The following is a 23,376-nucleotide window of genomic DNA, read 5'->3' as shown; positions in this document are numbered from 1 at the left end:
AGTGCTGGAAAGCAGCAGACAATGCTGGAAAAGCAGCAGACTGATTGCAGTAGCATCAGAGTTGCAGTAGATAGTGTCTTCCAGCAAGCGCATGCAGTAGACCTTGCAAATGGCATGGGAGTTGAGGTGTTTTTCGCGCAAACTTCAAACGGCCATAACTTTTGACCATGGAGGAATTTTTACTATTAAAAGTATGCGTTGGAAAGCTCTCGACGAGGAGAACCTAACCTAGAACTAACTTTCTTTCTAGCACCGCCGACGAACCCCAAAATCCATCGTTTAGATAGGGATATAATCATTTCCGTAAAATTTTCCAACTTTTCGAAATTTTGAGGAATTTTTATTTCCAAACGGCTTAGCATTTTTACACCAAACTTGGTACCATTCATGTTCTTGATGTGAAGGATTTTTAGTAAATTTTTCACGGAATTCTGAGACCGAAAAATTTTGAGCAATTTTCTTTCATTGAATGCATAGACAATACTGATTTTGTTCATTCCAGTAATTGTCTATAACTCAACCTGTATCTTGAGATCAATTCTGAACATTCACTCTCCTATTTTGGATGAAGATTATGACTGATCAGAGTAGCTACATTAAGAGCTTAGAGAAGAAGAAGTATCTATAGATGTAGTGGAAAAAGAACATTGATAATGGAGAGATGATAAGGTAGACTAGATTGGTATTATGATACGAAAAAAAAAGAAGTGTAATATTCTTTGGGAATGTACCAAGATAAGTTGAATCATATTGGGAAGCTACCTATCTGATATAAGTTGACTTACATTTTTGGGAATTTACCTATCGAAGATAAGCTTCTGTCTTAAGATGAATTGTTTGACTCGAGGATAATAAATTATTTATGAAAATATGAGATAAAGATTATATAAGCTTTGAAATTCAGATGTAGGAGTAAAATTTTTGTCAATAATTAACGGTATGTACATTAAATTTGGGATGCTAAGAAAAAGACATCCAATGAAACTTGTTTGTGTTAAAACATGCTAGACTCATAGTCTTGATTAAGGAAAGATTTAGTAAAAGAAGAATTGTTTGAGGAATTAGTTTCTTTCGTTCAAGGTTGAAAGAAATTTTAACTAGGTTATAATTATGGGGACTTGAATCAATCGGCTGATAAGGAGTTATATTCTAAAATTCTATATTGATTTCAATATTTGAGCTAGTAATCGTGGTAATTTTAGGATAGAATAAAATAAGTATGGATACGCATATTAAGTGCCGACCTTATACAGTGTACTATGGGAATTGATTGCTTAGAAAAGAATAATGTAATGGTAGATTGTCGGGATAAGAATGTTAAACCTCAATCCAAGAATAAATCGTACTTCGTGGTAAAGATAAGGAAAAAAAATCCTTCCTTTCTACTTTTCAGACCTAGAAAGTCTAACTAGCAATTATCAGCGAGGTAAATAACGAAGTTACTCTAAAGATAGAGGATATTCCAGTTATTCAGGAATTTCCGGACGTCTTTCCCGAAGAACTCCCTGGCACAATCCCCGACCATGAAGTGGAGTTTGAACTCAACTTGATTCCTGGGGCTACACCAATCTCAAAAGCACCATACCGTATGGCTTCGCCAGAGTTGAAAGAACTCAAAGAGCAACTAACAAGAATTGTTGGATAAGAAGCAAATCCGACCAAGCGCATCCCCGTGGGGAGCTCCTGTCCTACTTGTAAAGAAGAAGGACGGAAGCATGAGAATGTGTATTGATTACAGGGAGCTGAATAAGATCAAAATCAAAAACAAGTATCTGCTTCCAAGGATAGATGACCTGTTTGACCAACTCAAAAGAGCTTCAGTCTTTTCCAAGCTCGACTTAAGGTCAGGCTACCACCAACTCAAGGTCAAGACGGACAATATTCCGAAGACAGTCTTTCGAACAAAGTATGGACATTATGAGTTCATGGTGATGCCGCTCGGATTAACAAATGCTCCGACAGTATTCATGGATCTCATGAATAGAGTGTTTAAACCGTTTCTTGACAAGTTTGTTGTGGTATTCATCGACGACATTCTAGTGTATTCGTCAAGTATAGAAGACCATAAGGAACATCTTCGTCTCACCCTCCAGACGCTGAGAGAAAAAGAACTTTACGCCAAGTTCAAGAAATGCGAATTCTGGCTAGAGAGCGTCGCATTCTTGGGACACATAATATCAGCAGCAGGAGTAGCTGTGGACCCTAAGAAAGTAGAAGCAATCTCAGATTGGCCGAGACCAAAGTCAGTGACAGAAATTAGAAGTTTCTTGGGATTAGCGGGCTATTATCGAAAATTTGTTGAAGGATTTTCTTCAATAGTCATACCCCTCACCAAGATCACACAGAAGAACTCCAAGTTTCAATAGGAGTGAAAAATGTGAGCAAAGCTTCGAGACTTTGAAGAAGAAGCCTATCTCAACTCCGGTGTTAGTATTGCCAACTGAAAGCAAAGACTTCACCATCTACAGTTGAAGACGTATGAACAGAATTACCCAACACATGACCTCGAGCTAGCAGCAGAGGTATTTGCACTCAATATTTGGAAACACTGTTTATATGGTGCTAGATGTGAAATATTCACCGATCATCAAAGCCTCAAGTACTTGTTCACTCAGAAAGAGTTAAACATGAAGCAGAGGCGATTGATTGAACTCATGAAGGATTACGACTTGACGATAAGCTACCACCCAGACAAAGACAACAAGGTAGCAGATGCTTTAAGTCGAAAGAATGTGAGTAAGATAATCTTGACATCACTTTCAGCACAACCATGCCTTCGAGAGACTATCAAGATAAGTCAAAATAGAGATTCCGCTTTGGTGAAACTTAAAGAGCAAGCTAAAGGAGGGAAATCACCATACTTCGTTATGGACCACAAAGGAATCTTGTGGATGAAAGGACGATTGTGCGTACCAGACATCGATAACCTTCGACAATAAGTAATGTCAGAAGCACATAAGTCAAAATTTTCAGTACATCCTGGCAGTACCAAGATGTACAAAGACATGAAGAAGAATTTCTGGTGGAGTAGAATGAAAAAGGATGTTGCGACATTTGTTTCCAAGTGTCACGTGTGCCAGTAAGTCAAAGCAAAACACCCGAGACCTGGTAGACTTCTTCAACCATTAGAAATCCCGGAATGGAAATGGGAACATATTTCCATGGACTTTGTTGTCGGGTTACCAAAGTCTAGACAAAGTCATGACGGCATCTGGGTAATCGTAGATAGAGTCATGAAATCTGCGTATTTCTTACCTGTCCGCATGAATTATAATTTGGACAAGCTAGCCACATTGTACATGAATGAGATCGTACGATTGCATGGAGTTTCAGCTAGCATACTGTCAGACAGAGATCCTAGATTTACTTCTCGATTTTGGAAGAGCTTTCAACAAGCTATGGGGACTAAGGTTACTCTTAGTACGGCATATCACCCTCAGACCGATGACCAAACAGAGAGGACAATTCAAACTCTAGAAGATATGCTTAGAGCATGTGCTCTAGACTTCAGTGGTAATTGGAGCGAACATCTGCCCTTAATCGAGTTCGCTTACAATAATAGTTACCACAGTAGTATTGGAATGGCATCATACGAAGCTCTGTATGGACGAAAATGTCGATCACCACTGTATTGGGATGAAGTAGGGGAAAAAGCCATCGTTGGACCCGAACTGATCCAAGAAACAGTGGATAAAGTTGCTATGATCAAAGAGCGACTAAAAGCTGCACAAGATCGACAGAAAAGCTGGGCTGACCTGAAAAGAAGACCTGTGAAATTTGAAGTTGGGGAGAAGGCATATGTAAAAGTGTCACCCATGAAGGGTGTAATCCGATTCACTAAGGTTGGGAAACTGAATCCCAGATACGTCGGACCATTTGAAATTCTTGAGAAAGTGGGAACACTTGCTTATAGATTATCATTTCCACCCGACATGTCAAGAATTCATAATGTATTCCACGTCTCGCAGCTGAGGAGATATATTTATGATCCAAGTCACATTCTAGAAGCTGGACCACTTCTGGTTGAGAACAATCTAAATGAAGAGCTGAAGTATGAAGAAATTCCGATTCGAATTGTGGATTTCAAAGACCAAGTACTGAGGCGACGAACTATTCCATATGTCAAAGTACAATGGTCCAACCATACCGAAAGAGAAGCTACTTGGGAGATGGAAGAAAAGATGCGAGCACAATACACTTATCTCTTTGAAGATCATGTATAGCCAAGTTTCGAGGACGAAACTTCTCATAAGGAGGGATGGATGTGAAAACCTGAAATTCCAGCAGTAGCAGCAGCTAGCAAAATTCCAGCAGCAACTCATATTTCAGAAGATGGTATTTTCCAGCAGACCAAAATCCAGCAGACAAAATCCAGCAGACGGAACCCAGCAGCAGAAGAGTTCAGTAGCGAGATTCTAGCAGATAGCTACTGCTTCTGCTCAGGACTTGTAACTGAAGCATTTAACATGGAATAAAGGTTGTTAATGACAGATTATGGTCATTAATTGGAAGGCTAACAGTCAGATTTTGGCCTATAAATAGCACCCTCAATCCCTAAAATTGATGTTACCAAAACCTTGAGTTATCACTTGAAATTAGAGCTAAGAGAGTGCATATTTCGAAGTTGTAAAATCCAGTAGCGAGGCAACCAGATTCCAGAAGACTGCAACCGAAATCCTTCAAGCAAAATACGGTAAGTGGGCTTATGTATAAATACCTTGAAACCCGTTTGATGATTTCTGTTTTAAAGCAAAGTATATTCTTGATTTCTGATATCTGTTTTTGAAGCACTGAAACTTAGTGAACTAATGATAGGAATATATATTCTGAACATTACTGATTACTTATTACTGGCCTCACCCCTTAAAGGGGAGAACATATAGGGGACTGATATCAGTTTAGCCATGAAATTCACGAACGTGCTCAGTGCTTACTTGTTAAATTTCTGATTTCCGAATACTGATTACTGATTACTGATTACTGAATATTGAATACCGATTTCTGTTCTGAAAATAAGAATTTCTGTATATTATTCGTATTACTGTTTCTGTTAAAAATGGCATTGAAAACTGAGAGTTATTCCCGCCCCCGCTTACTGAGTGACAACCATATCACTCACCCACCAAAACATCTCAGATAAGAACGATGAAAAAAGGTTACAAGAAAAGGAGCAGAATCAGTTTTGGGGATGGTGAAGAAGAAGAAGACTGTTATTCTCAGTTTTAAATTATGTTTTTCCGCTGCATCTGTAGAAGCAATGTTATGTCTGTTTTACATTTCCGCTATAAAACATTAGTGATTCGAGTTTGTATCAGACAATGAATTATTTCGTATTATGAATAAAAAGACTGGTTTCTGAATTTTGTACTTCTGAGGCTTGTTGTTTTCGAATATAAATTTGAGAGCAACGCCGGTGTCAACCAACCCCCGTCCAGGGGCGTGACAAGGTCAGCCCAACAATGGTTTAATACCAGCCCAATTCTATTCAGTTTTTTGAGGATTTTTCTACGGCTTTCTTGCACCGATTCTAGCAGCAAGAGGCACCAAAAAAACTATTTGAGCTTGTTCGTGATGAAACAACAAGAAGATGCCCAGCGACATAGGAGAACAATTCTCATCCCATGTTCCTCTGGATAGGAGTCGTGACAAGGTGATGGAGGTGGGAGAAGTCGCAAAGGATTTAGAGCAGTGCTAGATTGCCTTCGCAAGACAGACGAGAAGGATCCTCATCAGGGAGTCAACAGAGGTCTCGCCCGTCCCCTAGGCGTGGTCAAGGTCCTCCATGGATAAATCAGAGGGTCGGGGAGCAGAGAGTGGAAGGTCGAGGTGAAGGTCAAGGTCAAGATGTCCCTCAGGATCCCGTTGAATCGAGGAGGAGAATGAATGAGGATAACCACCCTATGATAGGAATATTCATATGATCTCGGTGGGTGCTACTGAGAGAGACTCTGGGCGAGCTCGGAAGGTACATGGGAGAAGGTTGGATAACTTTGAGTTATCTAGGGGCGCAGACTTACTACAAGACTCTATCATCAGCTTTGGGCCGGAAGACCTCCGAGGCGTTGATGGTGACGGCCACCATTTCCAATTATGATGTGGCGATGATATTTATTGATAATGGAAGCTCCGTAAACGTCTTGTTCAAGAGCACGTTGGATCAAATGAAGGTGGAAGGTGTTGAGTTTGAGCCGGTCTCCACCCCGCTGTATGGGTTTGCAGGACACGTCAGTGTATAATGGAATTCTAGGACGGCCAGCCCTGAAAGATTTCAGTGCCGTAGCTTCCACTATTTATCATCAGAAGCTTAAATTTCATGTGGGAAAAAGAGTTGGAGTCTTGTGGGTGACTTGGGCCTCCCAATCTCGGTCCAACCCTCTGCTCTTCTTGTATTTTCAACAGGACCAGCAGAGTGAAGGAGAAAAATTTTATTTTCCTGCTAAGGTATCGCCTAGCAGAGGAACAGAGTGAAGGAGAAAAATTTTATTTCCTCTGCTAGGCTTTATTTTTCATGCTAAGGCATCGCCAGCAGAGGAGCAGAATGCAGGAGATAAATCAAATTTTCCTACTGTGGCATCGCCTAGTAGAGGAGCAGAGTGAAGGAGAAGAATTTTATTTTCTTGCTAAGGCATCGCCTAGCAGAGGAGCAGAGTGCATGAGAAAAATCAAATTTTCCTACTAGCAAAGGAGCAGGTTAAAGGAGAAAATTTTAATTTCGGAGTCAGGGGTGAGGAGGTGAAACTTTTATTTTCCTGCTGAGGCATTGCCTCGCAGAGGAGACTGGATGGATCGCAACACAGATATGACCCTTTGAAATGAGAAGGTGATTTAATTTGTTTCCAAGCTTGTGGGGACTAATGAGCAGCAGGGAGAGAGAATATACAACTCACATGTCTTAACTCGAGGACAACGCAATTAATCGAACTTCGAACCTACGATTTAGTTCGACTGGAGAGGGGAAGACTGGTGATACCCCCTGGACATTAGGCCCAAACCACATTTGAGACCTCTGGCCCATTTCCAACCAAGGTGGCATTTGGGACCCCTGGCATTTGGGAACCCTGGCCCATCTCCTGTAAATAACAGGTTCGGGTGTCTAACTCAGATATACGCCGGTTGATGCTATTGTTTGAAAAGTTGAAACTATAATATGATTTTATTTAAACAAAAAATACATGAAAATGACAACAAATTAAATGTTTGCTTTGAAATTTGCGAGTGTCAAACACATGTTTGTGTCAAATGATCTCACTTTTGAACCAAATAAAAATGAATCTCGATTTGAACTCCGATCATATTCTCTTCGATTTAGTGCGAACAAACGAACAAATTTATTAGGAAAATTTGATAAATGGAAAATAAACAAGAAAAAAATAAGAACGACGCTGAAAATGGAAGTTAGAAATTTGCAAGTAGATACCGAGCCCAAGCCCAAGCCTACCCACCCTATGTCTCTGTCACCTCTCAAGTCTTAATCCCTTGTCCTCTGCAAAATCTTGTTCTGAAATGCTTCAAAAAATAAAAAAAATCGTTCGGAAATCGTCTTTTGAGGTACAAATTCAGCTAACCCTTGTGCTTCTCATTTTGGGGAACTAAACTTCTTATGCTTAGTTAGCATTGAATACTTGAAGCCCACCTCATATAAGGAAGAAAAAAAGCTTTGGTGTCTTTCAATTTCTGTCGCTTATTTTTTTATTGGCCTGTTCACTGGAATTAATTCTCTTGCTGCGTTCTCTGTTGCTAAATGATGTACTGTCGTTATGTCGGCTCTTGAAAAACTAGTTTCAAGATTGTATCTTTCCGAGGATTTATTGAGAACAAAAATAAGTATAATTTTCTTCCTATGAACTGCTCATATGGTAATTGGAGTTTATAGTTCGATTAAGTGGCTTAAAATGTTGTTGTTTGTCTTTGTTTTTTGTTGATGTTTTGATTATTGACATCAGTGAGGCAGTATACGAACTAAGTCTTTTCCCCTTGATATTTTTTTATGCGCATTCATTACAAAGGTTTTTTGTTTTTTTTTTCCTGAAATTAGTTTGGTAGCTTCTTGATTTTTTTTCTCATTTTTGGTCTTTGGGCATAATCTGTGTGAGTTCTTGACGTTGTAAATGTGGCAAAATTATCTTTTCCCAAAGTGTATGGTTGAGTTGGGCTAACATACGGCTGGAACGGGATAACTAGTTTGATAGATATCGGATCCGTTGTTGCTGCTGGATTGAAGTCTGTTACCTGCAATATAAAATAATTTATATGCTGGTTACATTCACACGACGTACTCTTTTTGTGTTTGGTTAAAATATATGTAATTGTTGTGTGCATTTCGGTGTAGGCTTATTAAGCCTATTTTTTCCCAACTCTTGGCTGGATTTTGTCGCAGTTCAAATTTGATGCATCTTCCATGTCCATTTTGTGCGCTGTCCCTGATTGTTATATGATGATTAAATGTTGTCTAATTGTGACTTTGTAGAACATATATTGTTGTTGATTGTGGGTGGTGGAGCTATGACCAATGCCCATGTAGCTAGATTCGGTGGTATGCATAAAGCAGCATTACCACTTTCTCAAAAAAGGAAGTTTGCCGTAGATTTTATAAGAATATTCTCAACTTGTGCTTCGCCATATATCTATTCATCCACTCCTTTCATTTATCCGTCGTCTCTCGTGTTGAGTGCACACATCACAGCATCAGATGCTCCTCAACGCTCCGATGAATGGTTTGCTCTTCGTAAAGATAGACTAACCACTAGTACATTCAGCACTGCATTAGGGATCTGGAAAGGTAACCGGAGATACGAGCTATGGTACGAGAAAGTATTTTCTTCGGATTTACTAGTAACGGAGGCTTCTAAGAAGGGTGCTATGGAGTGGGGAGTTCTTAATGAGTCCGCTGCTATAGAACGGTACAAAAGCATTACAAGTCGTGATGTGAGTTCATTAGGGTTTGCCGTCCATTCCGAGGAACAGTTTGATTGGATCGGTGCATCTCCAGATGGGCTTCTTGGATTCTTTCCAGGAGGCGGAATCCTGGAAGTAAAGTGTCCTTTCAACAAAGGGAAGCCAGAGCAAGCTTTGCCATGGTCAACTATGCCGTTCTATTATATGCCTCAAGTGCAGGGCCAAATGGAGACAATGGACCGAGATTGGGCAGATTTGTATTGCTGGACCCCAAATGGAAGCACTATATTTCGTGTACGTAGAGATCGTAATTATTGGGAACTAATACTTGGAATTTTGCGAGAATTTTGGTGGGAGAATGTTGTTCCAGCCAGGGAATCCCTTCTATTGGGAAAAGAAGAAGCCAAATCTTTCAAGCCTTCATCAACTCACAAACAAACAGGACTTGTAATATTTAAAAGCATAAAATTGGCAGGTGAAGCAAAGTTGCTTTGCAGGGAGACTGCTGGCCATGTAGAATTTTTTCGTTAAGTGCAAAAACATGACAAGAAGAAAACCAACACCTTTTTGTATCTATTGATGTAGTATTTGGTCACCATGGATACATCTTGTACTGTAGTTTCAATATTCTTACATGATAAATGCAATCGTTAATTCTTTATCATTTTAGAGTAGAGAAACTCCTTGCATTTCTGCCAACGTCGATAACTGTCCTCTATCATTCTTTTTCCACCGTTGGTATTGGATTACTTGGAATAGATTCTGTTAGACGGGGTGGCAGCAAAAGAAAATTTTATGCTACCTTTGGTCCAGGGTGAGCTTTTTATCTTCACGTATGGGTCCACTGAAAAAAAATGGACCCATATGTGAGGGTTAATGTCGATCTTTGTATACATCATTAAGGCATATTGTCTTACGGGTATGATCTCATTTCGATAAGATGACCCTGCGCTATCCCTCACAAGGACCTTGCAGCTAAGGATGGCCGGATAAAACAATTGGATGAGAGCAAATGCCTCACTTTCCTGATATTGTGGGGTATCCAATGGAGCTAAATCTTTTGAATCACATTGGAAAATGGCTACTCTAGACAATAACCAATGCAGATTCTTCGTGACATTTCGTACTTGAATTCTCTTTGGCCAATGCAATGAGTTTAAGGAAGAAAAGAAGGTGAAAATAAAAATAAACAAAAGGGAACATAGAGGGACGTGAGAGGGATGGACATATACAACTCGAATGGGCTTTCATGGGCGGATCAGTGGGATCCCGAGCCTATTCCGTCTGAAACAGAGAATGTTAAAAAGAAAGGAAAAGATGGCTCGGAAAAGGGCAAATTAGGGAAGAAGTTACTGAACCTCAAGTGGATGAAGAACTTCGGCAAGAAATCTCAAAATAACACAGAGAAGAGTTAGATTTTATGGGAATGGTACCTGTTTTCTTATTGCCCACAAAATAATTTTTCTTGTATTATCAAGCCATTGTAAAATTAAATATGCTTTGGCATTAATCTTTTGCATTACATTTGCATTATGGTGCATTAAATAGCGGCAGCACAATAACAATAGGGGCAAATTTTTTTACATTTGTCCTTGTCTACATCCAAACCAGTCTCAAAATGCCATCATGTTAAATTCGACCAAATCGTTCAATTCCCATCCGTTTTCTTGACAACTTGGTAGCTGAAAGTTTGGATTACAACCTCGTTGCATAAGGAGCGGATCCAAAGGAGAGTATCTTTTGGATTAATCATTTTTGTAAAACGATGACGAATACGAAGTAGTTGCAATAGGGGCTCATTGCACAGTCACGCAGGCGCAGGCCGGGCTCGGGGCGTGACAGGCCTGCTCCAAGATCGGCTAAGAGAAGAGACACCAACACCAACAAGAATGAACGAAATCTGGTAATTTTCCATAGTCCTACAATGAAAGAGAAGTAGAACATGAAACAATACCGAATTTGTAGAGGACAGCAAATATTTGCAATTGCTCCACAATGTGAAAAACGAATAATGTAGTGGGTATTAAATTTTAATGAGGAATTATTTAGCCTATTAAAATTTCAAAGAGGGTTTCATGAACTTTTGATGTTTGGGGTCCAAAAGCTATTCAGCCCACTTATTCATATATACGTTAAAAATGACGAAAATTGCATACTAAATTCCTGGAAAATAGGGTCTGATGTAGATGTGCAGATTTTTGACAAAAAATTTATTATTTTCTTTGTCCCGTCTCAAGTGCGATTATGGGTATAGTTATTCAGTTAGTTCTTTTCCATGTAATACTTTGAGCCAGAGACCTTCTTACTATCGAATTTGGTGAGGCATTGTGACACCGGACTAAATTCACATATAACAATCATTATATTGTTTTATTGATTTTATTTTCCTAAAACAGTTTTTGTTTTAAATCTTCCAATCCTATAATTAAGAGGAAAAGATGAGTAATGTTTTTTTAAAAAAATATATTTAAATAATTTATTATCTTTTACATTAATTTAAATTTCTTTCTATATATAAAAACAATTTTATGTTGCACACATTGGCTTCGTGGGTTTTTTTCTACCAATTGGGTACTAGTATAGAAAGATGGTTGCCTTGTAATGAGGATATTGCAATTCATTATCATGTTCAAAATGATGAAAGCTACCAAATTGAAATTTCTTCCGTACGCCGCCAGGTGCTTATGCCTCCCGAGGTCCTCGCATGGCGTGGTGACAAGAACTTTTTCAAGTAGAAAGGGACTACATGGTTCAAATTCACGTTAAATTACTTCAAAGAAAGCCATCATTTTAGTCAAATGAGTTCTAGTTCAATTACCAAATTTTCATTAGGGTCCAGCTAAACTTTGTTTGATCATATATTAGTCGAGCAAGCTACATATATTTTTATTTCAATTGCCGGTATAGAACCTGAGAGTGTACAGTTCATCCAATAAACCTATCAAGTCACGAAACACACACAAATCATGTAATTGAAGGCCTAATATCAAACTTAACTAGGAAATTGTTGGTGATGTATGCTCACTTACAAACGTGTGATGACATTAACCAGAAGAACACCACCAGACCAACTCAAAGACATTAAAATTATCTTATTAGTAGTAAAGATGTTTCTTAGAAAGCAAGATTACACGTGACTCCTAACAGAAGTTAACAATCAACAAAGCCAACATACGAAAACAATGGGTCAATATCCATTTCAAATCCAAAACAGATATACAACAAAACAGAAGCACCAAAATACTGCCAATGAAAATCCATATAGATTGCTGTAGATCAAGCAAGCGCAAATCCTGCAGAAGGTTGATCCAATCTCCATCACATCAGCAACGACTCACATACATCAGACTTCACGAGCACAGCTCCAATCTTAACCTGTACAGGATCAATGAATCTAACTTACACTTGGTAGATCAAAAGCAGCTGACTGGATGTCAGTCGAACCCAACTCCGGCCACTGAAGAACCACGAGATTGTAGAGCTCCCAGAGCACAATCAGCCGGAGAAAGAAATTTCACGCCAGTAAACATCATGTTCACTGTGTTGAATAATCTTACTTCCTAATCATTTTCCTTCCAACTTTATTGGGCTTTTTCTGCTTTTACATTTTTCCTTTATTTTTTGTATTTTCTCTTTTTTGCTTTCTTTCTGCATAAACGTAAAAAGTAATCTTGTACGCAGCAAAAAACCTGCATGAGTCCATGTGAACTGCAGCAAGGAGCTGGAAGCTCGAACGATTTCTTGTTTTAAGAATTCAAGCCACATCTTAGCAAGTAACCACATTCACCCGCTACCTATGAAGACTGAAGTATCAGATGGTCCATCTAGATCTATGGACGGGTCAATTTTTTCATCCAGCCTATCTTGGTAATGGAGCAGCTGCTTAAAACAATCTGAACATACCAATTCCAAACAGAAAGTTTCCTCATATTCAGTGTCGTTAACACACCTGCCACATTGAGCACACCTTGCTATACAGAGCGTACATGCCCTGCAGACTTGAGCAGTATCATCTTTAACTTGACAACCCGCAGCCGGACAATCATAAACCAACTTGAATTTTTCGCATTTCGGACACATTTCAATATCTATTGCACGATCATCATCGTGTGGAAGATAGAAATTCCCTCGGTGATAGAAATGTGGCTTGTGAGGACTTTTTTCAAGCTTGTCACCATCAACACCCAATAATACCTTCAACTCTTCATAATGTTCATGTGTCACACCATAGAATCCCCCAATTCGCAGTTGCTTTATGCTTCCAACATCTTTGTTAGAGTTATACATCCTGATGTTATGCACTATACCTTCAATACTGAGCCTTGTGCATCCAGGAACAGACAACTACACAGCAAATAACTCCATGATTTAGAATTTGATAATATCAGAGTAAGCATACAGGCTGATCAGATAATTCTCAACAAGAACTAATTCAACCACAATCGCAACATTCCAAAGGCACAAGTTCTCATACTTGTGTGACTAAAATTTCACATGGAGAGTGAAATGACAAACATGAAATATATATATATATATATATATATTTTTAAAATAAACGATCCTTTATTAAATATTAAAAGGCTTTTAAATACAGAAAGTGGACTATTGGTCCACTATCTACAAATATGGAATATATTTATTACGCAAAAAAGCACATGATAAGTACTGGCTGATAATAATAATAACTCTCCATCTTTCTTAAATGAAAGTACAAATTTATGGAAGACGTCATTAGGAACACACCTAATCTTTTTGTGTCATCAGAGAAGTCAAACACCTAAAGCCCAATGCCCGACAAGTTTATCATATTCACAAAACTTAAAACTCTACATTACACGTAAAATCCTATGTGAGCAAAATAAACATGCTTCTCACACCATACATAATTCAAGAAGAATATAAACATGGAATAAAATCCGTATCCTCAAATATATTACCCTAAACTGACATTGTCAATTACAAACCTCCACGTGCTCATCAAATCAAGTAAGAATTAACAGGAAAAAGGTCAAACAACATAAACGACAAATATATAAACTAGTAATCCACCAAGTTGAGCAACTGACCTTAGTTAATCTTGGATTAAATTCAAGTATGCGACCCAGACCATCATCAGTGATTCTAGGGCACTCCACCAAACTCAGGCACTGCAGCTTACCTAGAGCCATGTTTGTTAAGTGCAGAAGAACATCATCCGTGATCCTTTCATTAAGAGGCTGATCAATGTGGATGCTCATCCACAACAAAGGATCACCTCGGACTGTGGAACATAAGAACTTACAAACCATTTCGACAGACAGAAGGTCCTTCACTCCCAGATAATTTAGAGCAAAAGCCAAAGCTTCATTGGGAACTCCATCAAAATTGGAAGCACCCTCAACTTTATCATCAAATTGAGGCTCACAACTGTAGCTAGTACTCCCGTTCTCGTAGCCCACAATATCACTCACATTGCAAACAGATTGATTGCCAAAGTCATATGGAGCCAATGCAACTCCAATATCTTTCTCCTCCCCATTTTGATCAACCTCATTGACCACATTCAATTTCTCGTCAGGTTGAACGTTGCTCGGAAAAGAATGGACGCCCAAATGTGGTTTCTCATAGGCCTGAAAATTACTTGGAAAGGTCCAGTTACCGAAATTCGGATTCTCATTGAACTGAACATTGCTAGAAAACGTTTGGAATTTCAAAGCATTATTCCAAATCAAATTCCATCCCGCGAACAATCCATATTCTTCTTGGCCAATCATAACATTGCTACTCCTTACATACTCTCCGTAATCAACCTCCAAGTCCTCGAGCCATCCAGTGATGGCTGTGAAAGTAGTCTTTATATCCATGCCAAATGGATCGGAGGGTAAAAGATCAACAATGTCCCTGGAAGTTGACTCTGAAGAGCTACATAGATCAACTCCATCCCTTCCACAGTTTATACTTCGCTCATCAATTTCTCCTAGGGTCCCATGCCATAGACCAGAATAACCCTCCCCGTTCTTCTCGGGAACACCCTCAACCAAATACCCATTCACAATCCTCAAAGGTGATGCCAACTTATCATCGGAAACATGAGCTGGGAGTACTGGGCGGTGCGAATAGTTCAAGGCCATTTCAACAACTCCACGAAATCTTAACTCTGAATCTTTTTCAATCTCGTCTAATAAGCCCCGGTAGAAAGGAGATAAACGGGTAACATATTCTTATTTCTAACAAAAAAAGAACGTCCCCCTAAACTTCTTTCTCCTTTTTTCTGAACCCTTTTTGTCCTTTTTTTGTGTTTTTCAACCTTTTATTTTCCCAGTTACGTATTTTTCAAGAAGATTCAACAAGAAAACCCTCAATTTTCAATAACTAACTAAAATAAAGCATCAAAAACTTCACCGAGTTTTTCTTGTGAAGAACCCTAAAATCATATTATCTCCAGCTAACTATAGAATCAATCCCAAAAATAAAAAACCGGAATCTTCCTATTATGTACAATAAAAGAATAAACGAATCCCAAAGAAATCGATGAGGAAAAAAATAAAAAAGAAACTTTTCAGCCAACGGATTAAAGACAATCTTAAATTCCTAAACAGCTGAAACAAAAGGGCTCAGAAATATATCAGACCCACCCAAACGTAATGAAAAGAACCAGAAAAAATTTCTAAAGGGGAAACAGAAACCTGATCTCTCACGGAAAAACCCAAACCCTAATCTGTTTTTATTTGTTTTACCACGCGACCGAAAGTGACACCGATTGCACCTGATCTGCGTTCGCAATTGCCAGCTTCAATCAAAATTCTCCAATAAAAAACAACGACTTGGGCAAAAGGAAAAACAAGGATGGAAGAAAAACAAAAGAAATTTACTCGGAAAAGGGGAGAGTAGAGAGAAATTGGAGAGGAAATTGAGAGCGAGAGGATTAGGGATTTGGGAAGGCGGAGGAAATGGACACGTGTGTGGAGAGAAGATGTATTCCCGGCGTTTGCGGGTGGAAATGGTGGCGGGGAGGAAAATGTAAAAGGAGAGGAATTCCTTCACTTCAGGGAAATTGTTTCTCTCGCTACGGAATGGAATAATGTCATGTATATATTCCAAGTCAAAACCCAGTTTTATTTGGTAAATTTATATATATAATATATATATATATAGGAAAAATAAATAAATAAATCCTTCTTTAATATGAAAGCATAAATTTTAAAATTAACACACACTTGATCGAAATATTGAAATTAAATCTAAGATCGCGAGACGTCGTGTGTGGGATTTTATAGAAACAACGACTTCGAATTCAAGCTCGAGTATTCAACTTAAATGTGTCGATGCTTTGTTTGTATAGGAAGTAAGATTAGTGACGTTGCCTTGTATTTATTTTTCTAAACTAGGGGTTCTCTAGTTCAATTATCTTACTGTTATATATATTAATTAATTTATTAAAGAAAAAAATCATCTTTCTTACACATAATTTCTTGTGTGTGAGGTTAAGCTGAATTCAACATCTAACCGCCGTGACAGCTAGTCAAAACTCAAGTTTTTTTTTAAGTTTATTGAATAAATATCTCAACAGTCTCGCGAATATATATATTTGTAAGACATGTTGAATTCATATATAAAATAAAAAGTAATATCATTGACACAATAAATAATAGTTTCACGAGTCACATTCGGTCGAATATGATATCGATCTCAAAAAAATTACCTAAGAAAAAATCTGATATAAGTTTTTTTTTATAAATTCAATTAATACTACGAGGGAAAAAAATGATCAATCTCCTGCTCTGTCAAGAAATACTCGAATGATCAAAATTGTACTTGTCGAAATATCGAAATTATAAATGAACAACTCAACGATTACAAGTTTGATCGAATTTTGGTGTTCAAATTTATTTATATTTATATTTATATAGGTGTTGCGTTAGCCCAAGGCCCAAGCACACTCTGCAGTACACGTGGCTTATTATATGTCTTTTCACTTCTTTTGTTATATTTATAAATGAATACATCTTCTTTGAAATTATCTCGCGAATATTTATCTCTGAGATAGGTCAATCCTAACAATATTCACAATAAAAAGTAATACTCTTAGCATAAAAAAGTAATATTTTTCATTAATGACTCAAATAAGATATTTATCTCACAAAATACGACATGTGAGACCGTCTCATACGAATTTAATGTTATTAATTATTAATTGAGACCCATACCTAATTAATTTTTTTATTATTTATATATTTTTTAATTACCTCACTCACATCTGACTTAAATATCTCTAATTTGGTTTCTGAATTTAAAACAAGGTTATTTTGTTATTTATTAAATTATGATTTATTTAAATTTTATCTAGTACAATAAAGTGTGATTAAATATTATATTTCATCATTATTAAAAAATAATATTACTAAATTTTTTGTCACATTTAATGTTATAAATATTATAACTAAATCAAAATTTAAGAAAAAATAAAATATATATAATACACATGTTTATGCATTATACAATCACTATACAGCATTAATGCACCTATAGACTTTTTTTATCCAATTACTTTTTTTTTTATCCAATTCCTTACACTATGTTTGGTTGAATAAAAGAGGGTTTTGAGATTGAAAATTTTGACTTAGATTTCATTTCGATGTTTGACAATAAAGTTAAAATATTATTTAAAATTTGGATTTGATCGTTAAAAGCAATATTATTTAATACAAAAAATATATATCACTTATGTTTTATTTTTTTTATTAATAACATACATTTATTTAAATATTCATATATTGTTTATCACGATACAAATTTTTTTTCGAAAACAAAAATTAACAAGAAAAACCATATTATTACGAAATAATTTTAAAAATTTTGACCAAATTCAGAAAATTAGACTTTTAATTTTAAAATAAGGGTTTTAATATAAAATTTTATTTAATATCAATCTCGTTTTAAAATACCATAATTCCAAACACTAACAATGTGTTTGGCAACCAGGATTTAGGAGGATTTAATGGGATTTGGATTTCAAAATCCTATTTTTACTATTTGGCAAGGTGATTCAAAAAAAAATTCGGATTTGTTTCGAATTTCATGGGATTTCAACGAGTATATCCAAATCCTATCAAATTTGATAAGATTTGGTGGGATTTGGATTTTAAAAACAAACAATTACTTTTTTATCCAACACATCATTCTCATCAGTCAACTTTCTCCACCAAAAATTTCTAAATAGTTAGACTTTTATTTCCTTTTAACTTTTTTTAGAAGTTGAAAGATTTCGTTTAAATTTTATAAGTTTCGTGTATTATTTACTGATTAATATAATAAAAATTATAGTAATTACCAAAGCCTCTTTTTACGTTTAATAATTAATTTCATGTTAAAGTTTGAAGTTGTTTGATGATTTTTTAATTATTATTTTATGTGCACTATGATTAATAAATAATAATTAATTTTTGAATTTATAAACACAACTAATAGAGAAGAATTATTAATTTCTAAACTTGTTTGGGTTATTTATGTTTATATGATTTCTAAGGGTAGCTTAGTAAAATTTTAAAATTCTAAATTCGAATCATTTTTTCTCCAAACGAGAAATGGATTTGTAAATACTATTTTTAAATTTTAAACCAAACACCAAATGAAATTTCAAATACTTGAATTTCCAAATCCAATTTCAAATCTCATGAAATCCTCCCAAATCCTGGTCGCCAAACACAGTGTAAAAATAAAATTTATAGTGTTTTTAAATCTCTTCTCTACTCTCGTTTTTTGCTGCATTCCAAACACACTTTAGGCACGGTGATGATTTGTAATTGGCCGACGTCGCCTAACAAGAATGGAATAGATTGGAATGGCACCAAAAGTCCAGGTTGGCGCCTCGTTGTAACGACGTCGTTGATTTGAAAATCAGCATTTCAAACCCTAGGAATTTCTCCTCTTCCAGAAGTTCATGCATTTGAATGGGACCAGTCTCCTTTTCAATGCCCTGAATTTCAACTTTATCTCCTTTGTCCACCACGCATTTACGCATATATTTACACAGCATATGCGTATATTCCTGCCTGGGTAGGTTGAAAATGCCGAGCGTAACTGTGAAATTGTATAGTGTGGTGTTCAAATTCTTCCTCAAACGTAAATTACTGACCCTGATCGAATCTCCGAGCTCAAAACCATATGGGGTTGTTTCAAGACCAGATGAAACCGTTGCCTCCGCAAATCCCAGCTTTTCCGAAGATGGGGTGGCCACTAAAGATCTCCATATCGATCCCTTGACGTCCGTTTCGATTAGAATTTTCCTCCCTGATTCAGCTATTGTTTCACCTAAATCAATTCCAGATATTAGAGTTAAGGTCTTTTCCGGCAGGGGTTCAAAGAAAGTTTCAGTTGATGGGGTTTATGGGGGGTATTTTCCGGAGAAAAATGGGAGGAACTGTCGAAAACTTCCTATTATACTGCAGTTTCATGGAGGGGGATGGGTGAGTGGGGGTAATGATACTCTAGCGAACGATGTCTTTTGTAGGAGACTTGCGAAATTGTGTGACGCGGTGGTGGTGGCTGTCGGTTATAGGTTGGCGCCAGAGAGTAGGTTCCCTGCTGCATTTGAGGATGGGGTGAAGGTCTTGGATTGGTTGGGGAAGCAGGCGAATTTGGCAGAGTATAATCGTACCATTGTGGGTGGAAGGGGTGGAAGAGGTGGCTTAAGTTACGGGGCCGCAGGTGAAAGGAGGCAGATTGTTGACGGCTTCGGGACATCCATGGTTGAGCCATGGCTGGCTGCTCATGGTGATCTGTCTAGGTATGTTCTTTGATTATCCTAATCGAGCTGTCTTTATGAACCAAGCAACTAAGTTAATGTCTGCCTGTTGAATCTGTAAAAAGTTGTTTTTTGTTTTTGTTTTGTTTTTTTTATGGAGATGGAGTTGTAGATCTTGACAAGTTTATTTACAAGTTAGAACTGTGATTTTCTGTTCATGTTGTTTGATTTGAATGCTTATTCTAGTTTAGCTTTATAACAATTGAAGCAGTTGAAGTACACTACTAAAGCATCATCTATTTATTTCTCCACTCCGTGTGTGGTCATGGGTTGGCTTCATATCAAGGATATTCCTGTTTGTCTACCATTTAATGTTATTTCTTTTTTTTAATGTGTTTCTTGCTTTTTTCCCGCTGCTTGATATCTGACCAATCTTTTCTGAAAGAAATGTATTTGCATGAGAAACGGCCTGATGATGAGCAATAGTGAAAACTGACTGATTCCTCTGTAGAAATGTTGCGTTGAAAACTATATGATTCGATTCTGTAGGTCCACTGTATGTGCTTTTCACCACCTGTTTCTTGTAGGAGTACCGGTTCTTTATCATTGTTAAATTATCAACTGTATCCTTTGCTATTATTCAGACCCTCGTCTTTTGTTATGAGTATTGGTCTCGTGAAGTAATTTTCTGTGACCTTGAAACAGATGTGTTCTTCTTGGAGTCAGCTGTGGTGCCAATATTGCTAATTATGTTGCACAATATTCAGTCGAGGCGGGCAAGCTTTTAGATCCTGTACGAGTGGTAGCTCAAGTCCTCATGTATCCTTTCTTCATTGGAAGCAGTCCGACTCGTTCCGAGATCAAACTAAGTAATTCCTATCTGTACGACAAATCCATGTTACTTCTTTCATGGAAACTCTTCCTGCCAGAGGAAGAATTTAATTTGGACCACCCGGCTGCCAACCCTCTTGTGGCTGCAGGAAGGGTGCCTCTGAAGAACATGCCCCCAACGCTCACAGTAGTTGCTGAACACGATTTGATGCGTGATCGAGCCATTGCATACTCAGAGGCACTGCGAAAGGTCAACGTGGATGCCCCTGTTCTTGATTACAAAGATGCCATTCATGAATTTGCAACCCTTGAGTTACTCCTCAAAACCCCCCAATCACAGGCCTGCTGTGAGGACATTGCTATATGGGTCAAGAAGTACATATCTCTGAGAGGCTACGAGTTTTCTTACTGAGCAAAACCAAAATAGGATACATCTACAATGACTTGTAAAAATGCCGTGAACATACAACAAACCACTGTTATTTTTTCTCTTGCAATTTGGAGAGAAAACTAACATCAGGGAGCTAAAATCTCAAGAGCATTGCTTAACTCAAATTCTGGTGGAGTGGCTGGAAGATACGGATGTCAGAATTTTTTTTGCGAAGTTTCTTACTATTTGAGCTTGTAAGAAATACATTACCAGGTTGGTTAAAGGTGAACCACACTATTTTTATTCTTTTGGACATTGAGCTTCTTCTTTGTACATAAACAAGGGAAATGGTTGTATATTTTATCTTTCTACGTGGTTCTCCGTACTAAATTCTGCAGTTTCGAGGAATTGAAGTCTTGATGTTTCTTCGTCCATATAATTTTGATACAGATTCCTTATTGTCCAGTCAGGTTAGAAATTCAGCAGTTTCGAATTATCCCTCACGGCAACAAATTGGCTTGACAAATAGTTGAATAATTTTAGAAATTTCGCGCAATGGCATTTACAGGTTACTTCCAGTTTTGTGATATGAGTTCAGATTCTCTAGCTTTTACAGACAGCCATCGTCTTCCATAGTAGTGTGAACTTCTAAAGGTGACACCAAACCAAATAGGTACTTGTGTAACGCCTTCCTGACCTTCCCGGAATTGATAAAATGCACGAGGTTTTAGTGTTATATATATACATATATATATATATATATTACAGCAATTGGAAATGTTCCAATTGCTGTAATATTTAATTCTCAACAATCTTATGGCAGTTGTTTAAGAAAAGACAAATCTTATGGTAGTTTGAGCCTTAAATTAATGGTCTTCGCGTATCTCAAGTGAGACGTAGCTCGATCAATATAAATAATGTGTGTGTATATATATTTATATGTTGTTTACCAATCGTGTCAACATTTGTATCTATTAATGAATTGATATTCGTCTATTGAATGTACAATTTGAATATGTTTTATTACATACATTAGATACGTGCAACCTCAATGGTGTAGAATAATTTTTGTATCTTAAAATATATTATATAATGCTTTTAAAAAAATATTTCTTATTTTTAGTCTTTTAATTCTCTATTTTTCATTTATTCTTTTGATTTCTAGAAGATATATTTCATTTATTTTATTTCAAGTCAAACACGCTTAAATTTAAAATAATTTGAGATGAGTCATGGGTTGTTTCTAGAGATGGCAATTGGTTCATGTTGGGATAGGTTCGGCCTAACCCAAAACCCGCCCCGCCCCACGAATCCGATAGGTCCAATCCAAGTTGAACCTGTAAAAAATATATAATTTTATATTTATTCAATAAAAAATTTAATTCATTAAATTTATATACCCAAAATTATATTAATAATATTCAAGACAAAAACAATATTATCACGAGTTAAAATATATCAACTTTGTATTTAATGAATAGCAAAAAAATTTGTAATGATATATTTTTATATTAAACATATAATAATAAAATAAAATAATTTCAATCCAAAAAATTTATAAACTAAAATAATAGATGAAATGTGTTAATTATTTAATATAAATAATATAATTATATTATTAATAATATATATACATATATATTTTATATATAGCATATTTTGACGGAGGAGGTTTACCAAACCCGGGACCTGCCACAGACCCTCTTTTAGACCTGTTAGGCCGGATCTAAACCCGTACCTACGGGGTTGGGTTTAGACATGACCTATTGCCATCCTTAGATGTTTCTCAAAGAGCCTGTGAACGAGGACATAATCATGCTAGAAAGATTGGTGTTAATACAATGGATACATTTGTCGAATCAGGACATTACATGTGAAGCCCAAGGGTGAAGAGGGTAGGAAGTGATTGCCCATGTGAAGAGGTTGAACAAATAAGGAGCATCTTCTGGTAGGATTATAGAGGAAGATAATATGATTGAACCGATCTCACGCCGGAATAAGAAAGATTCAAAGAGTATGAAATTATACAGTTGTGGAGTATTTAAATACATGATCGATACTACTTATATCATCAAGATACATATTTTTTTCGAGAACTCTTTACTTAAAACTCTAAAGTTAAACGTGTTCGACTTGAAGCAATTTTGGGATGGGTGATTCTTTGATAATTTTATCACGGAACGTGCGAGTGATGATATAAGCACATTGAAAAGGATCGTGTTGATACTGTGAGGACAGTGAACACTCGTCGAATCTAGGGCATTACATAATTATATCAGATCTGACATCTTCAAGTATAGTGTGGTTTGGGGACGAAGTAAACGGAAGTTGGCGGAACCATTGGAAAAGACCTCAGGCAAGTCCCACTTCGCAAACCCATGGGGAATATGTTGGCATCAAAATTGAGGAAAAACCTTAAAAAAATTGAGAAGTACTACTCATATCGACAATATTCATCTTCTTTTCGGTAGCTCAAAACTTTAAATCCAAAGTTAAGCGTGTTTGATTTGAAACAATTTTGGATGTGTAGTAAATTTACTATAGTGCATGTGAGTGA

The 23,376-nt window shown here is 36.8% G+C and overlaps 3 protein-coding genes across 3 annotated transcripts; 2 read left to right on the top strand and 1 right to left on the bottom strand.

Annotated features, from left to right (window-relative positions):
- The first annotated feature begins 7,554 nt into the window (after positions 1 to 7,554).
- On the top strand, positions 7,555 to 9,559 carry LOC142525148 (uncharacterized). The gene is made up of 2 exons (XM_075629324.1): positions 7,555 to 7,856; positions 8,468 to 9,559. Exons 1-2 carry the CDS (start codon positions 7,841 to 7,843, stop codon positions 9,424 to 9,426), a joined length of 975 nt encoding a protein of 324 aa, XP_075485439.1. The 5' UTR covers positions 7,555 to 7,840; the 3' UTR covers positions 9,427 to 9,559.
- A 2,408-nt stretch (positions 9,560 to 11,967) lies between these two features.
- On the bottom strand, positions 11,968 to 15,951 carry LOC142524118 (F-box protein SKIP14-like). The gene is made up of 2 exons (XM_075627884.1): positions 13,962 to 15,951; positions 11,968 to 13,239 (listed from the first exon to the last, which is right to left on the bottom strand). Exons 1-2 carry the CDS (start codon positions 15,003 to 15,005, stop codon positions 12,679 to 12,681), a joined length of 1,605 nt encoding a protein of 534 aa, XP_075483999.1. The 5' UTR covers positions 15,006 to 15,951; the 3' UTR covers positions 11,968 to 12,678.
- A 2,828-nt stretch (positions 15,952 to 18,779) lies between these two features.
- LOC142524849 (putative carboxylesterase 11) lies at positions 18,780 to 21,227 on the top strand. The gene is made up of 2 exons (XM_075628978.1): positions 18,780 to 19,660; positions 20,324 to 21,227. The coding sequence occupies exons 1-2, from the start codon at positions 18,942 to 18,944 to the stop codon at positions 20,859 to 20,861; spliced, it is 1,257 nt and encodes a 418-aa protein (XP_075485093.1). The 5' UTR covers positions 18,780 to 18,941; the 3' UTR covers positions 20,862 to 21,227.
- The last annotated feature ends 2,149 nt before the right edge of the window (positions 21,228 to 23,376 follow it).

This window comes from Primulina tabacum, chromosome 14, assembly GCF_025594145.1.
Source record: "Primulina tabacum isolate GXHZ01 chromosome 14, ASM2559414v2, whole genome shotgun sequence".
NCBI classification, from domain to species: domain Eukaryota; kingdom Viridiplantae; phylum Streptophyta; class Magnoliopsida; order Lamiales; family Gesneriaceae; genus Primulina; species Primulina tabacum.
The sequence above is the reverse complement of the archived record's forward strand: the minus strand, read 5'-3'. Positions and strand labels throughout refer to the sequence as shown.

Bases quoted from the DNA above. Each gene is read 5' to 3' on its own strand.
- LOC142524118 (XM_075627884.1), bottom strand. From the start codon at position 15,005: ATGGCCTTGAACTATTCGCACCGCCCAGTACTCCCAGCTCATGTTTCC. The intron at 13,240-13,961 runs GTCAGTTGCTCA...TTTGCTGTGTAG, and splicing joins TTAATCCAAGATTAACTAAG to TTGTCTGTTCCTGGATGCAC.
- LOC142524849 (XM_075628978.1), top strand. From the start codon at position 18,942: ATGCCGAGCGTAACTGTGAAATTGTATAGTGTGGTGTTCAAATTCTTC. The intron at 19,661-20,323 runs GTATGTTCTTTG...ACCTTGAAACAG, and splicing joins GCTCATGGTGATCTGTCTAG to ATGTGTTCTTCTTGGAGTCA.